Here is a 15,789-nt window from a genome sequence, read left to right on the forward strand (position 1 = left end):
TATTTGTGAAACCAGCTACTTTGATTAAAACCCTTTGGAATCTGCTTTGCTCATATCTTATCTATGTGAGATTTCACCATGGGCAGTGGCTATTACAACATAGTGGCTACCGTGTTGTTGGTCATGAATTTTGAGAGGACAAGATCAATGCAGGATTCCTGTAGTAAATGCCCAGCTGGTAAGAACCAAATTAACATGTGTGTTTGATCTGTTCTGTTGAACTCATGGTTCAGTTAGTCTAGTAGTCAGGGTTAATGAGTTCTGTTTCAGTGACTTTTTTAAAATTCATTCATTTACAAATATTTCTTGGGTGCTACATCTTAGCTGTGAATGTAGCCATGTCACTTAATCCCTTGTGCCCCAGCTTTGGCATCTGGGGATAATGAAAGAACCTATCTCATTGCTCTGCTGGGAGGATCCTATGATAGATTCTGAACAGTGCATGGCACATGGCGAGACCTCAGTAAATGTCAGCCTTATCTGTGAGGACCTGTGCTCAGACTGGGGGGCACAGCAAGGAATAAGAAGTGGCAGGGGGCTTCACAGAGTGGGGAAAAAGCAGACACATGTATTGTTAGTATACTGATGAAGGATGCTGATCTCCTGAATCCAGTCATATTGATCTCCTGGATCAATCAAGAGAAATCATGTTTTTTTTTGTTCAATAGATAAAGGAAACTGTTTTCTTTCTGTTGGTTTGTGTGATGCAATATCTATACTTTCTTATTTGTAATTCTGCTGCTATGCTAAAGGCAATCTTGCAAATGTATAATTATAAAAGTCAATCAAAATAAAGTCACTGTGACATCTAGAAACTAATCATGTTTCTTACTCTAGTTTTCTTGTGAACTTCATAATGCTTTGGGCGATTACTATGCAACAGTACACCTATTATCTATCTTCTTAGGTACTTTCTGTGGGAAAAACAAGGGTCAGATCTGCCTTCCTTGTCCTCCAAACAGTTTCTCCAGCACCAGTGGACAAAAGGCCTGTGACATATGCAGGAAGTGTGAAGGTATGATTTAAAAGATGTGTTCATCCGGACATGTGTTGGGACAACAGGTTTTTATTCCCTAGTATGTTGATCTCGGTGGAAAGTGTTAAGTGTTAACTATGCTGGTTCCTCTGTCAAAAGGCAGGTCCAGTAAAATAATTTGCTGTAAAAGCAATAATTTGTAGATTGAGGTTTTAAATATTAGAAGAAACACTCATTTGACCAGAGAGAAGTGTTTAATTAGGAAAATGTAAAAATGTCTTCTATAGAGATTTAAACAATGAACTTTATACTTTAAGGTCATTAGGAGCATTGTAAGAGTGAGCATGGTTTTTGTGGGTTTGTTTAGGATGATTTTTATTGCAGAACATAAATTTGCTTTCTGGATTCAGAGATCAAGTGTAATGTAACTTGGGAAATTTTGTAGGTGTTTTCAGGACCAAGAAGGTGTGTTCCCCCATCAGCAATGCAGAGTGTGAGTGCATCTCAGGATTCCACTGCTTGGGGGCAGGATGCACCATGTGTGAACCGGATTGTAAACAAGGTCAAGAATTAACCAAAGAGGGTAGGTTTGCTCTTCTTCAATCTAGTGCAAGTCTGTTTATCTAGACATATGTCATTAATTTAGGTCTTGGTCCTTTGAATATAAAGTAAAACATAGATTAGTAGAACCTTAAAGTAACATGCAATGAACCACTGAGTCAAGTATATGATATTTACAAAATTATTTTTCAATCAATGGAAATAATTTGAAATCACAACATTTGTTATTCACCAGGATTATGCATTTGCATACATTCTATACATATATATACAATACTCTATGTACAATTAGAATAAAACCTTTAGTCATCTTGGGGTTTCGTTTCAAGAAGCATTGTTGAACAGCCTGTGTAGATTGTATTAAGTTAATGACTTTATTATTTTTTTTTTAATTTTTTTTAAGATTTTATTTATTTGCGAGAGAGAGAATGAGAGACAGAGAGCATGAGAGGGAGGAGGGTCAGAGGGAGAAACAGACTCCCTGCCGAGCAGGGAGCCCGATGTGGGACTCGATTCCGGGACTCCAGGATCATGACCTGAGCCGAAGGCAGTCGCTTAACCAACTGAGCCACCCAGGCGCCCTAATGACTTTACTATTTTGTAATTATGTTCATCACAGGAAAAGTTATGAAATCATAAAAAACTCCCTTTTTTATTGTTGCTTTAATTTTTATGCAGGTTGTAAAGACTGTCACTTTGGGACATTTAATGATCAGAAACATGGCTCCTGTCAACCCTGGACAAAGTACGTATAATTTCCTTTTGCTTTCAAAATAGAGAATCTGGATTAACATTTTTGGTTTATTTATTTATTTATTTTTTATAAAGGTTTGGTTTTTTTTTTTTTATATTTTATTTATTTATTTGTTAGAGAGAGAGAGCACAAGCAGGGGGAATGGCAGGCAGAGGAAGAAGCAGTCTCCCCATCAAGCAAGGAGACCGACTAGGGACTCGATCCCAGGACACTGGGATCCTGACCTGAGCTGAAGGCAGATGCTTAACCGACTGAGCCACCCTGGCATCCCTGGGTTAACATTTTTAAAGACAAAGAATGTTATCACTGAAGTTTTAAAAAATCTCTCTGGGGCACCTGGCTGGCTCAGTCGGTGGAGCATGTAACTCTTGATCTCAGGGTCATGAGTTAAGCCCCACTTGGGCCTATCAAATATAAGCATAGAAGAGCATATGAACAGGCAGTGTGTGAACAGTATGAGGTAGGTAGGAGTGATTTGATACAAAGTGGGCATTTTCTCCAGAAATAATGCCCAGAGCCTTTAGCTCAGATTTACTAGAACTTTGTTACTGTCTACCCCAGCTGTTCTGTTCTGTTTCCTTCCAATCTCTTTGCTGCCTCTTACCTTTCCTCACTGATCACTCAGCCCATCTTCAAGGGTGCAAGGCTAGCATTGAGGATGATACAAGAAGGGTAAATTATGTTTCCTACCCTCAAAAACACAACACCTACTTGGGCAAACAAGACCATCACAGAAGTAAAACAGCCAACAGCACACATGGGAATATGCCTGTTGACCTGTGTGATCAGGACCAGAGCTACTCAGAGTGTGGTCTGTGGACAGGTGCTGGTCCACGGACAGTCTGTGGTGTCTGTGGCAGGAACACTACACATTCTAAGAGTGAGCGTTTAGAAACGTGTAAGGCAATTGGCGGAGTCATATGTGTCCATCAACTCTAATAAAAATTGAGGTCTTGTATTTTGTATGCCTTTGTTCTTTTTTTCATTTGATTTTCTTACTAGAAAATCATTTTGATTATTATTTTCCATTTACATTCTTAGGTGTTACAAAAATATTGGTTCGTACATGGGCGCCTGGGTGGCTCAGTTGGTTAAGCGACTGCCTTCGGCTCAGGTCATGATCCTGGAGTCCCTGGATCGAGTCCCGCATCAGGCTCCCTGCTCGGCAGGGAGTCTGCTTTGCCCTCTGACCCTATCCCCTCTCATGTGTTCTCTCTCATTCTCTCTCTCTCAAATAAATAAATAAAATCTTAAAAAAAAAAAAATTGGTTCGTACAGATTGGGGAAATTTTTTTTTAAGGTGTTTCAACACAAGTAGTTCAGAGAAGTCAATGAGTCTGCATGGAAAGTGGGATTGAACTGCTGTTGGAGGAAGAGTCGGTTTGCATTAGGTAAAGGGATAAGGGAAAAGACAGGACAATGGTGATGGTGATGATGGTATGTTGATGGGGATGATGATGGTGGTGATGATAGCTACCATTTATTGGGATTTGTGGGTCTGGGTTCATAACATCCAGCCCTACAAGTGTGTCCCTGGGGTCATTCATTTGCTCTTCACGACAGTCCTCGGTGCATGTATTCCTCATTTTACAAATGAGAAAACAAGCTTAGAGAGATTTTCTTAACTTGTCCATGGTCATTCTGCACAGAGACAGACCCTGGGCTCAAACCCTTGTCTGTCTGATGCCAACACATCATAAGGTTAGGAACTCCTAACCCTTATGCTAGGTTGTCTGTCCTTCATATATGCCAGAGATGGTCAAATATGCTTAAGAAATTGAAGGTGAGAGACTAACCAGGCAAAACAGTCTGGGGACAGTTGTGGGACAGGGCTCCCCAGCCTGGGAAGAAAGAAGAATCCAGTTAGGTGAGGAGAGTAGGGTGAATTATGGAGAACTGTGAAAGTTAGAGGAAGCCAGTCAGCCAAGTGTATGTTTGCCGTAGCATCTCTATGAACCCAGACCCACACATCTTTGTCACTAGGCTGCTTTATTGGATGGAAAATGTCAATATTTTTAATTAGAATGACCTGTACCTAAATTAATTATTTGAACTCTTTTCATTGGATGGTCTAAGCTGTTCTTTGGGTGGCAAGTCTGTACTTGTGAATGGGACAAAGGAAAGTGACGCGGTATGTGGACCAGCTTCGGCTGACTTCTCTCCAGGTACAGCCTCTGCCCCCACGCCTGCCCCTGCAAGAGATCCAGGTAGCTGGTTCATTGCTGTTGAATCAGAGTGGATGTAGTATGGCTATTCTGATTGGAATCTAAATCACCCCAATGCTGTGATGCCTCACGTCTCTGCCTACGATGGGCACCTCCTGCAATCCTTCCTTGTTTTATCCTGGCATCAAGAAACCCGTCAACTTTTTTCAAGTGTTTGTCATGCAATCTGAGACACACATTAGTAAGCAGAACAAGGTGAAACTACCCAGACAAATACTACACCTTTGATAATGTCAAATTAAGGGGATGATGGAGTCCCATATTTTCTATATTCTAGAGAGGCCAAGCCATTTAATTTTTGTGGGCCTCTGGAAAAATTATTTAGGTTTTTAAAAAAAGTTTTCTTATGTGCAAGCAAGTTTATTAGGTTAGCTGGTTAGAGATGTCCAAGGCACCACTTGTCCTTGTGATTAGGGGTTTACCAATGTAACTATAAATATATGTATATTTGCAAAACTGTATATCTGCATGTATTTCTCCTTTTGCTTTTTTTTAAAGGTCACACCCCCCAGATCACCATCTTCTTTCTTGCACTGACTTCGGCTGCCGTGCTGTTCCTGGTGTTCTTTCTCGTGTTCCGTTTCTCTGTTCTTAACCATGGCAGAAAGAAACTCCTGTATTTATTCAAACAACGTAAGACCAATATAAACATATTCGATATGAGCTCTTCTGAGGCAAGGCTTTTTACAGTAGAAAGGAAAAGATTATTTTTTGGGTTAGCATAGCACAGAGGTTATCAAGCAAGGGCAATTTTGCCCCCGAGGGAACATTTGGTAATGTCTGGAGACAGTTTTGATGATCACAACCTTGGGGGTGTGGAGAGCATCTAGTGAAAGGAGTCAGAGATGCTGCTGAAATTCTACAATGCACAGGAAAACAGTTACCCACCCCCCCCAAGCTCTCACCAAAATCTCTGATTTAAAGAATTATCCTTCCCGCCTTCACCCCCACCTACAATACAAATGCTTTGCCAAGAGTAGTGATGAGTAATTAGTGAGTTGCAATGAAACTGTAATCCATTTTTTAAATTTTTAGGCCATTTAAAAAAACTTTCTATTTTGAAATAATTATAGGTTTGCCGGAAGTTGTAAAGACAGTACAGAAAAGTCTCGTGTCATTCATGGGGTTACATCTTTTGTAACTAGAGCACAATATGAAAACCAGACAGTTGACTTTGGCACGTTGTGTGTGTCTAGCTGTGTGTCGTTTGGTCACATGTGTAGATTGGCGTAACCTCCAGCACAACCAATACAGAAGTGTTCTCTCACCACCAGGATCCCCTCCTGCTGGTCCTCTGTGGTCACATATACTCCCTCCCCACTCCCTCCTGGCAGCACAAGTCTGTTTTCCATCTCTACACTTTTTTTTTCAAAGATTTTATTTATTTATTTGTCAGAGACAGAGAGAGAGGGAGCACAAGCAGGGGGAGCAGCAGGCAGAGGGAGAAGCAGGGAGCCCGATGCAGGACTTGATCCCAGGACCCTGGGATCATGACCTGAGCAGAAGGCAGATGATTAACCGACTGAGCCACCCAGGTGTCCCCCATCTCTACACTTTTGTCACTTAGAGAATGTTATATAAATAGAAGCATGCAATATATAAGTGGATTATAAGCATGTGACCTTTTCAGATTAGCTTTTTTCACTCAGCATAATGTCACTGAGATCCACCCAAGGCATGATGTGCTTCAACGGTGGGCTCTTTTTTTTGTTTTGTTTTAACCGCTGACCAGTGTTCCGTGGCATGGTTGAACCTCAGTTTGTTTGACCATTCACCAACTGAGGGACATTTTGATAGTTTCCAGTTTTTGACTATTGCATATAAAGCCTTTGTGAATAATCGAGTACAGGTTATGTGTAGACGTAAGTTTTCACATTGCTAACATAAAAGCCCAGGAGTGCAATTTCTGGGCCATATGGTTTGTTGCTTTAAGAAACTGCCAAACCACTTTCTGGAGGAGTTGTACCATTTAATGTTCCACCAGTGGCATATGAGCTATCTTTCCTCCTCACTCTTGCCAGCATTTTGTACTGCCACAGTTTCTTACCCAGCTGTGCGAAGAGGAATACAGTGATAGCCCACTGTGGTCATTTGCCTTCCCCTAAGGGTCAAACATCTTTTCACATACTTCTTTTTTTTTTTTTTTAAGGTTTTATTTATTTGAGAGAGAGAGAGAGAGAGAGAGAGCACAAGCAGGGGCAGGGGGAGAGAATGAGGGAGAAGCAGGCTCCCCATCTAGCAAGGAGCCCGACCCTGGGATCATGACCTGAGCCAAAGGCAGACGCTTAACCGACTGAGCCACCCAGGCGCCCCTCACGTACTTATTTTACAACTGTGTATTTTCCTCAGTGAAAGGTTCTTTCGTGTCTTTGGTCTATTTTCTAATTGGATTTTTGTCTGTTTTACTGTTGACATTGGAGAGTCCTTGATACCTTCTAGATGAGTCCTTCTGCAGGTGTGTGGTTTGTGTTTCTGCCCACTCTGTAGCTTGCCTTTCCCTCCTCTTCATGGAGTCTTCTGCAGAGAAAAAAATTTTAATTTTGATAAAGTACAATTTGCCAGTTTTTTTCATTTATGGAGTCATGTCTGAGAACTCTTCAAGTCCTGGATTGCAAAGATTTTTATTTTCTCCTTTCTCAATGTTTTACATTTAAATCGTGGTTTATTTTTAGTTAAGTGTTGTATAAGGTGTGAGAGGTTTAGGTCAAGAATTTTTTTTTTTTTTTTTTTTTTTGCCTTCGATGTCCAATTGCTCCAGTGTCACTTGTTGAAAACATTATCCTTCCTCTACTGAATCGCTTTTGTGGCTTTCTCGAAAATCAGCTAATTATACTTGTGCGGGCGCTATTTCTGGTTTTTCCCTTTTGTTCCACTGTTCTGTGTGTTTATTCTCTGCCAGGACCACACTGTCTTGATTACTGTGGCTATAAAACAGTTCTTGAAAGTAGGTAGAGGGTAGATGGATTTTTCCCACTTTATTCTTCTTTTTCAACATTGTTTTAGCTATTCTACTTCCTTTGCATTTCCATATAAATTTTTAGGACAATCTCATCTGTATCTACAAGAAGTCAGCTGGGATTCTGATAGCAACTGTGGTAAACCTGTATATTAATCTAGTGAGAATTGATGTCTTTACTATGTTAAGTATTTATGTCTTAACATAGTAAAGACATTTCTTTTATTTCTTTTTCTTTTATTTCTTTCATCAGCATTTTGTGGTTTTCAGCATACCAATCCTTAGCATGTAAATTTTTTTAAGAACTGCAAATGGTATTTTATATTAAATTTTGTTTTCCAGCTGTTCGTTGTTATTCTATAAGAGTATAGTTGATTTTCATAGATTGATCTTGTATTCTGTGATCTTGCTGAACTCACTTATTAGTTCTAGGAGCATGTTATAAACTCCTTGGGATTTTACATGGACTCATCTGTAAATAGAGACAGTTTCATTTTTTCCTTTCCAATCTGCATTTCTTTTTTTTCTTTTTCTTGACTTTATGTTAGCTAGAACTTCCAGCACTATGTCAAATAAAGTATGGTCAGGGTGAATATCCTTGCCTCACTTCTAATCTTAGGGAAAAAACATTCAGTCTTTCACCAGTAAGTATGATGTAAACAATAGGTTTTTAGTAGATCTTTTTTATCAAGTTGAGGAAGTCCCTCCTCTATTTCTAGTTTTCTGGTGTTTAATTTTGTCAAATGCTTTTTCTGCATCAATTGATATGATCATGTGACTTTTCTTCATCAGCCTAAGATGGTGGATTACATAGATTCGTGTTTGAATATTGAACCAGCCTTGCATCCTTAGACTAAATTTCACTTGGTCATGGTATATAATCCTTTTTATATATTGCTTAATTCTATTTGTTAATATTTTGTTAAGAATTTTTGTAGTTACATTCACATGAGGGATAGTGGTCTATGTTTTTTTTTTTTCTAGAATTGTCTTTGTCTGGTTTTGCTATCAGAGTAATACTGGCTTCCTCAAATAAGTTGGGATGTGTTCCTTCTTTATTTGCTGGAAGAGATTGTGTAGAGTGATGTTAATTCTTCTTTAGATAGTTGGTAGAATTCTCTAGTGAAACTATCTGGACCTGAAGATTTTCTTTTTGGAGATTTTTAATTACAAAATCAATTTCCTTAATAATTGTAGGACTATTCAGGTTATTTACTTCATAGAGAGCGAGTTGTGATTGTGTTTTTTGAGGAATTAGTCCATTTCCTTGAAGTTGTGAAATGTATGTGTTTAAGTTATTCATAGTATTCCCTTATTATCCACTTAATTCTCCAAATATATTTGTGAGCTTGTGTATTTCTCCTTTCAGTTTTGTCAGGTTCAGCTTCACTATTTTTTTTTTAAAGATTTATTTATTTATTTATTTATTTGACAGAGAGAGACACAGCGAGAGAGGGAACATAAGCAGGGGGAGTGGGAGAGGGAAAAGCAGGCTTCCTGCTGAGCAGAGCCCGATGTGGGGTTCGATCCCAGGACCCTGGGATCATGACCTGAGCCGAAGGCAGATGCTCAACGACTGAGCCACCCAGGCACCCCCAGCTTCACCTATTTTGCAGCTTGATTGATGTACACATATTTAGTATTGCTAAATACTGGGTAAATACTGGTCTTCTGGGTAAATTGACTTTTTTAAAATTGTGAAAGTTCCCTCTCTGTGCTGATAATTTTTTTTGCTCTGAAATCTACTTTATCTGATATTAATATAGCCCTGCTTTAAAAAATTAATATATACATGGTATACCTTTTTGCATTCTTTTATTTAAACCCAACTACATTTTATATTTGTTTTTTTATAAAGATTTTATTTATTTATTTGAGAGAGGGAGAGAGAGAGTGTGTGCATGAACATGAGTGGGGGAGGGGCAGAGGGAGAGGAAGAGAGAGAATATTTAAAAAAATTTTTTTTATTATTAACATATAATGTATTATTTGTTTCAGGGGTACAGGTCTGTGATTCATCAGTCTTACACAATACACAGCGCTCACCACAACACATACCCTACCCAATGTCCATCAGCCAGCCACCCTATCCCTCCCACCCCCCTCCACTCTAACAACCCTCAGTTTGTTTCCTGAGATTAAGAATGAGAGAGAGAATCTTAAGAGGACTCCACACTGAGTGCAGAGTCAGACACAGGGCTTGATCTCACGACCTTGAGATCGTGACCTGAGCTGAAACCAAGAGTCAGATGCTTAACCAACTGAGTCACCCAGGCGCTCCCATTTTATACTTGAAGTGAATTTCTTGTAGACAATATATAATGGTCACTCTACTAATCTCTGTCTTTTAATTGGTATATTTAAACCATATATATTTAATGTAATTATTTATATGGTAGGGCTTAAGATACTATTTTATTTTTTCTTTTCTGTTTGCTTTCTCTGGTTTTCATTTCTCTACATTCCTGGGATTACCTGAACATATTTTAGAAATCCACTTCGATTTGCCTATGGTTTTTTTGAGTGTATTTCTTTGTATAACTCTTGTCGTGGCTGCTCTATTTATTATACATAATTTATCTATCTGCTAGTATCAACATTATAACACTTTGAATGAAGTATAAAAATATTACCTCCCTTTGCATCTTTTTAAACTCCTCCAATTTATAATATACTTATCTTAAATATTACCACTACATACTTTGAGAACCATATTAGACACTGTTATAATTTTTGCTTCAACTGTCAAACATAATTTGGAAAACTCAAGGGAAGGAAAGTTTATTGTATCTACCCATATATTTGTTCATTCCTTTTTTCTTTATTCCTTCCTGATGTTCCAAGATTCCTTCTTTTATCACTTCTCCTCTATTTAGACAATTTCCTTTTAGCCATTCTTTTAGGGTAGGCCTTCTGGTGACAAATTCTCTCAATTTTTCGTCTGAGAATGTCTTGATTGCCCCTTCATTCCTGAAAGATATTTTCACCAGGTATTGAATTTGGGCTTCCAGGAGTTGTCACCGGCCCTTCTGGTTAGACTGGGCTGGAAGACATTCTCCACAGCAACTGGAGCTGTGATTCAGCTCCTTGCCTGGGCAAACCAGGCTCTATAGTGGGCAAAACTCCTTGTTTGAGGGTCTGAATCAGGCAGATTTGCACCCCATCAGCTTCCCTAGTCAGGGTGAACGCTCAACTTGGCTCTGCAGATAAACAAAGCTACTGGTTGGGATTGCTACTTGGACTCTGCAAATATGTACTCAGTCTGCCAAGATCTGTGTGCTGGTTGCTGCAAGCTCCTCTCCCTTCTGCAACACAGTCAGATTCCCAGTGGTTGGACGCTGCATGTTCCCCTGCCTTTCCTGTGGTGCGAGATCAGACTAGGAGCTCCCATAAAAGGACCCAATGCTGGGAGAAGCTAGAGGTTCCCTTTGGGTCCTCTTTTCCCACTGGAGGAGCCAGAGGCTTGGGGAGACCTGTCTGTGTGGTGCTGTCCTGGCCTGCCAGAGGGGCAATGTGGTCAATGGTAACTCCTTCTCTTACCATCTTAAAATAGTCTGTCTTGGTCTTTGTGATGCAGAGGTGGGTGCTCCAGCCTCATCCCCATGTTCTAGGGTTCTGTCAGTGGTGTCTTCTTCTTGAATAGTTGTTAACTGTTCTTATAAAGGAGACCAAAGTTGGGAACAAACTATGTTGCCCTCTTGTGATGTCACTCCCCTTGGTTATTTTTTTTTTTTTACAGCAAAAAGCATGTAATATTAAGGCAGGCACTTTTGCTTTGTCGGGCTATAAAAAAAAATCTGTTTAAGATGAAAAGTTGCTCAGGGCTGGGTGGCTCAGTCAGTTAAGGGTCCAACTCTTGATTTTGGCCCAGGTCATGATCTCAGGGTCCTGAGATTGAGCCCACATTGGGCTCCACACTCAGCACAGAGTCTTTTTGTCCCTCTCCCTCTGCTCCTCGCCCTCCACCCCCTACTTGCACACACACACACACACACACACACACACACACTCTCTCTCTCTCTCAAATAAATAAATAAAATCTTTTAAAAAAAGATGAAAAGTTGCTCAGCAGTAACACAAATACTTCACCCTAACGTGTAAAAGGAAACCAGGAAATTAATGTACAAATCAATTCTTTAATTGCCGATAGATAGAAGTAGTGGGAGTATTTTTAATATCTTGGTGCCATAAGCATTTCATTCAAAAGAAACTGTCTAGTGTGTAATCTGAGTAACTCTCAAGACTAAAATCCATACTGCTGAATTGAAACTATGGTTACATTTGGGATATGACTAATTTTGTGCTATAGCGATTCATGCTCAAGTTTTTAGCCATCGTAGAAAATAAAGAAAATCGTTTTTCAGGACCAATAAGAGTAATTGGTAAGAAGAAATTGTAAATAATCCTGAGAAAAAGCTCCTACTTGCTATTATCTCTCTTATTGATAAACTTGTTCAAATTAGAGTTGAGCATGGTTGTGACTTAGAGATGTCCTGTGACTGTGATTTACAGAAACTGGATGTTAAATGGCTAAAACAAACAACAAAAGATAAGTTGTTTTTAAATTACTTTTCAGCATTTATGAGACCAGTACAAACTGCTCAAGAGGAAGATGCCTGTAGTTGCCGATTTCCAGAAGAAGAAGAAGGAGAATGTGAGCTGTAAAGCAGAAACCCAAAACTCCACTGGGACTGTCTTGAGAAGAATCACAGGAGAAACATGAATGATCCCACCATCATATCTTTTTAAATTGAAGACACTGGTCCTAGATAAGACTCAGGATTACCCCCAAGTTTTCTCAAAATACTGACAGGTTGGTCTTTAAAAAATGTACCCCTTTTAGCGCATGTATGGGACAGAGCTTGTGGGAAAGGGGCATTTTCTAGATAATGCTTAATAGGCTTCAGCTAGTTTGTTTTTGAAATCCAAAGAGAATTATACTTAAAATTACATCACGTAGGCTAATGGCCCAGCTAAAATGATAGTTAAAAATCAATTCCATTTTGTGTGTGTGTGTGCTAATATAACATATGACAAAAAGCCATAAGATGCAGGAAATACCCCCAACCAAATTTTCCATTGGTTCAGATATTCAAGACAATGAGCTCTACTGATATGAGGGGGGAAATTATGACAGTGCCCAGATTTGAGGTCAAGGGAAAAATATCTCAGACCTTGAGGGAGAGTTTTGGAAAGAGTTCCAATGTCTTTGCAAATTTTGTGGTCCCCTCCATCTTCGTATCTTCTGCTTTGTGCTGCTCCTCTCTGAACCAGGGCTTACATTTTGGTTCTTTATGGTTGTTTAAAATTTTTTATTTATTATTGAAGTATAATCGACAAACAATGTTATATAAGTTTCAGGTGTACAACATAGAGGCTCCACAATTCTGTACATTACTCAGTGCTCACCACGATAAGTATTGTCCCCATCTGTCACCATATGATGTTATTACAGTATTATTGACCGTATTCCCGATGCTGTACTTTTCATCTCTGTGACTTGTTTATTTTATAATTAGAAGTTTGTGTCTCTTTTTTTTTTTTTTAAGATTTTTTTTTTTTTATTTATTTATTTGACAGAGAGAGACACAGCGAGAGAGGGAACACAGCCGGGGGAGTGGGAGAGGGAGAAGCAGGCTTCCTGCGGAGCGGGGAGCCCAATGCGGGGCTCGATCCCTGGACCCCGGGATCATGACCTGAGCCGAAGGCAGACGCTTAGCAACTGAGCCACCCAGGCTCCCCTAGAAGTTTGTGTCTCTTAATCCCCTTCATCTGTTTTGCCCGTTTAAAAAAATTAGCTTATGTGTTTTTAATTCTTTTTTTTTTTTTAAGATTTTATTTATTTATCTGAGAGAGAGAGAGAATGAGAGACAGAGAGCATGAGAAGGAGGAGGGTCAGAGGGAGAAGCAGACTCCCTGCCAAGCAGGGAGCCCGATGCGGGACTGGATCCCGGGACTCCAGGATCATGACCTGAGCCGAAGGCAGTCGCTTAACCAACTGAGCCACCCAGGCGCCCTGTGTTTTTAATTCTTAAGAACATTAAAAATAATATCTGGCACATACACTAGATAAATGGAACAGGTGGGAATGAACAATGAAAAAGTATGTAAAATTCAAATTTCAGAGTCCATAAATAAAGTTTTATTGGAACAAACAACCACACTCAGGTGGCTTTTGCATTACAACAGTAGATTTGAGTAGAGACAAGACACTGTAAGGCCCACAAAGCCTACAATATTGAACATGTGACCCTTCATAGGGTCAGAGTCAAGGTCAACCACCATCTGTGTGTTGCTTCCCTCCCTTATCTGCCTCCCCCAGGCACGCTCTCTTGGAACTCAATTTGATCCATTCCCTTGCTTAAAAAAAGAATCATTGCTCATATATTTATGTACCCCAAAACTATGTTCTTTAATTTTGCTTGTTTTTGAGCTTTATGAAAATGGTATTATGCTGTATGTGACTTGCTTTAATCACTCAAAATTCTATTTGTAAAAACTCATTCATGTTATTGTGTATAACTAGAATGCATTCTTTCTTTTTTTTTAAATTTTTTTATTGTTATGTTAATCCCCATACATTACATCATTAGTTTTAGATATAGTGTTCCATGATTCATTGTTTGTGCATAACACCTAGTGCTCCATGCAGAACGTGCCCTCCTCAATACCCATCACCAGGCTAACCCATCCTCCCACCCCCCTCCCCTCTAGAACCCTCAGTTTGTTTTTCAGAGTCCATCGTCTCTCATGGTTCGTCTACCCCTCCGATTTCCCCCCCTTCATTCTTCCCTTCCTGCTACATTCTTCTTCTTTTTTTTTTTCTTTCTTAACATATATTGCATTATTTGTTTCAGAGGTACAGATCTGAGATTCAACAGTCTTGCACAATTCACAGTGCTTACCAGAGCACATACCCTCCCCAGTGTCCATCACCCAGTCACCCCATCCCTCCCACCCCACCCCCCACTCCAGCAACCCTCAGTTTGTTTCCTGAGATTAAGAATTCCTCATATCAGTGAGGTCATATGATGCATGTCTTTCTCTGTTTGACTTATTTCGCTCAGCATAATACCCTCCAGTTCTATCCACGTCGTTGCAAATGGCAAGATCTCATTCCTTTTGATGGCTGCATAATATTCCATTGTATATATATACCACATCTTCTTTATCCATTCATCTGTTGATGGACATCTTGGCTCTTTCCACAGTTTGGCTATTGTGGACATTGCTGCTATAAACATCGGGGTGCACATACCCTTTCGGGTCCCTACTTTTGTATCTTTGGGGTAAATACCCAGTAGTGCAATTGCTGAATCGTATGGTAGCTCTATTTTCAACTTTTTGAGGAACCTCCATACTGTTTTCCAGAGTGGCTGCACCAGCTTGCATTCCCACCAACAGTGTAGGAGGGTTCCCCTTTCTCCGCATCCCCGCCAACATCTGACATTTCCTGACTTGTTAATTTTAGCCATAGAATGCATTCTTTCTGATGATTGTATCATTTTACAAATATACCATAATTTATCGATCCATTCTGAACCAAAGGACATTTGAGTTGTTTCCAGGTTTTTTTGCAATTATAGACAATGTTGATATGAATGTTCTTTTGTGTGTGTCTTGTGGAAGTGTCTCTAGGGAAACTTCTTAGAGTGAAATTTCTGGGTCTTAGGGCACATGAATGTTCAACCTTATGAGCTAAGTTATGCAGAAATAAAAAACGACCCTCCTTACCACCCCCCACAATCTTAATGGACTACAGCAAAACAACAGAGATGCAGAGATGCATTTCTTGCTGTCATCACATGCTGGCCGTGGCTCCGTCCCACATTATGTCACTAGGGTTTAGGTGGAAGGAGCAGCTTCCATTTGGAATGTTGGGTGTCTCATGGCAAAGGGGTACTGGCCACTTTGCTCACAGCTGGTTGGCCAGATTCTAACCTTTAGAGCAAATCACACAGTGAAGCTGTGCATCAACGGGGTGGAAGGCATAATCTTCACCCAGGGAGGACCAGAAAATATGCCTGAACAACAAGAAGTCCGCTGTGGTGCTGAACTGCTTTTCAGAACAGTGGTTCTAAGTCATGCACCTATCAGCCTCACTGAATCCCATCCTTGCTACCCTCCCGGATCGTCAAACTCTTAACTTTGCCCATCTAGTGGGTTTAAGAGGGCATCTCACTGTGGTCTAATTTGCATTTCCCAAATTACTAATGAGCATCTTGTCACATGTTCTTATATCATTTGTGTTTCTTTTTGTGAAACACTTGCTCATGTTTTTTGCTCATTTTTAAAAAAGATTTATTTATTTGAGAGA

The 15,789-nt window shown here is 39.8% G+C and overlaps 1 protein-coding gene across 1 annotated transcript; it reads left to right on the forward strand.

The window, feature by feature from the left end:
• TNFRSF9 (TNF receptor superfamily member 9) lies at positions 1–13,866 on the forward strand. The gene is made up of 7 exons (XM_078073831.1): positions 1–178; positions 908–1,015; positions 1,422–1,559; positions 2,216–2,282; positions 4,368–4,456; positions 5,015–5,149; positions 12,049–13,866. Exons 1-7 carry the CDS (start codon positions 79–81, stop codon positions 12,135–12,137), a joined length of 726 nt encoding a protein of 241 aa, XP_077929957.1. The 5' UTR covers positions 1–78; the 3' UTR covers positions 12,138–13,866.
• The last annotated feature ends 1,923 nt before the right edge of the window (positions 13,867–15,789 follow it).

Source organism: Halichoerus grypus, chromosome 5 (genome assembly GCF_964656455.1).
Source record: "Halichoerus grypus chromosome 5, mHalGry1.hap1.1, whole genome shotgun sequence".
Classification (NCBI taxonomy): domain Eukaryota; kingdom Metazoa; phylum Chordata; class Mammalia; order Carnivora; family Phocidae; genus Halichoerus; species Halichoerus grypus.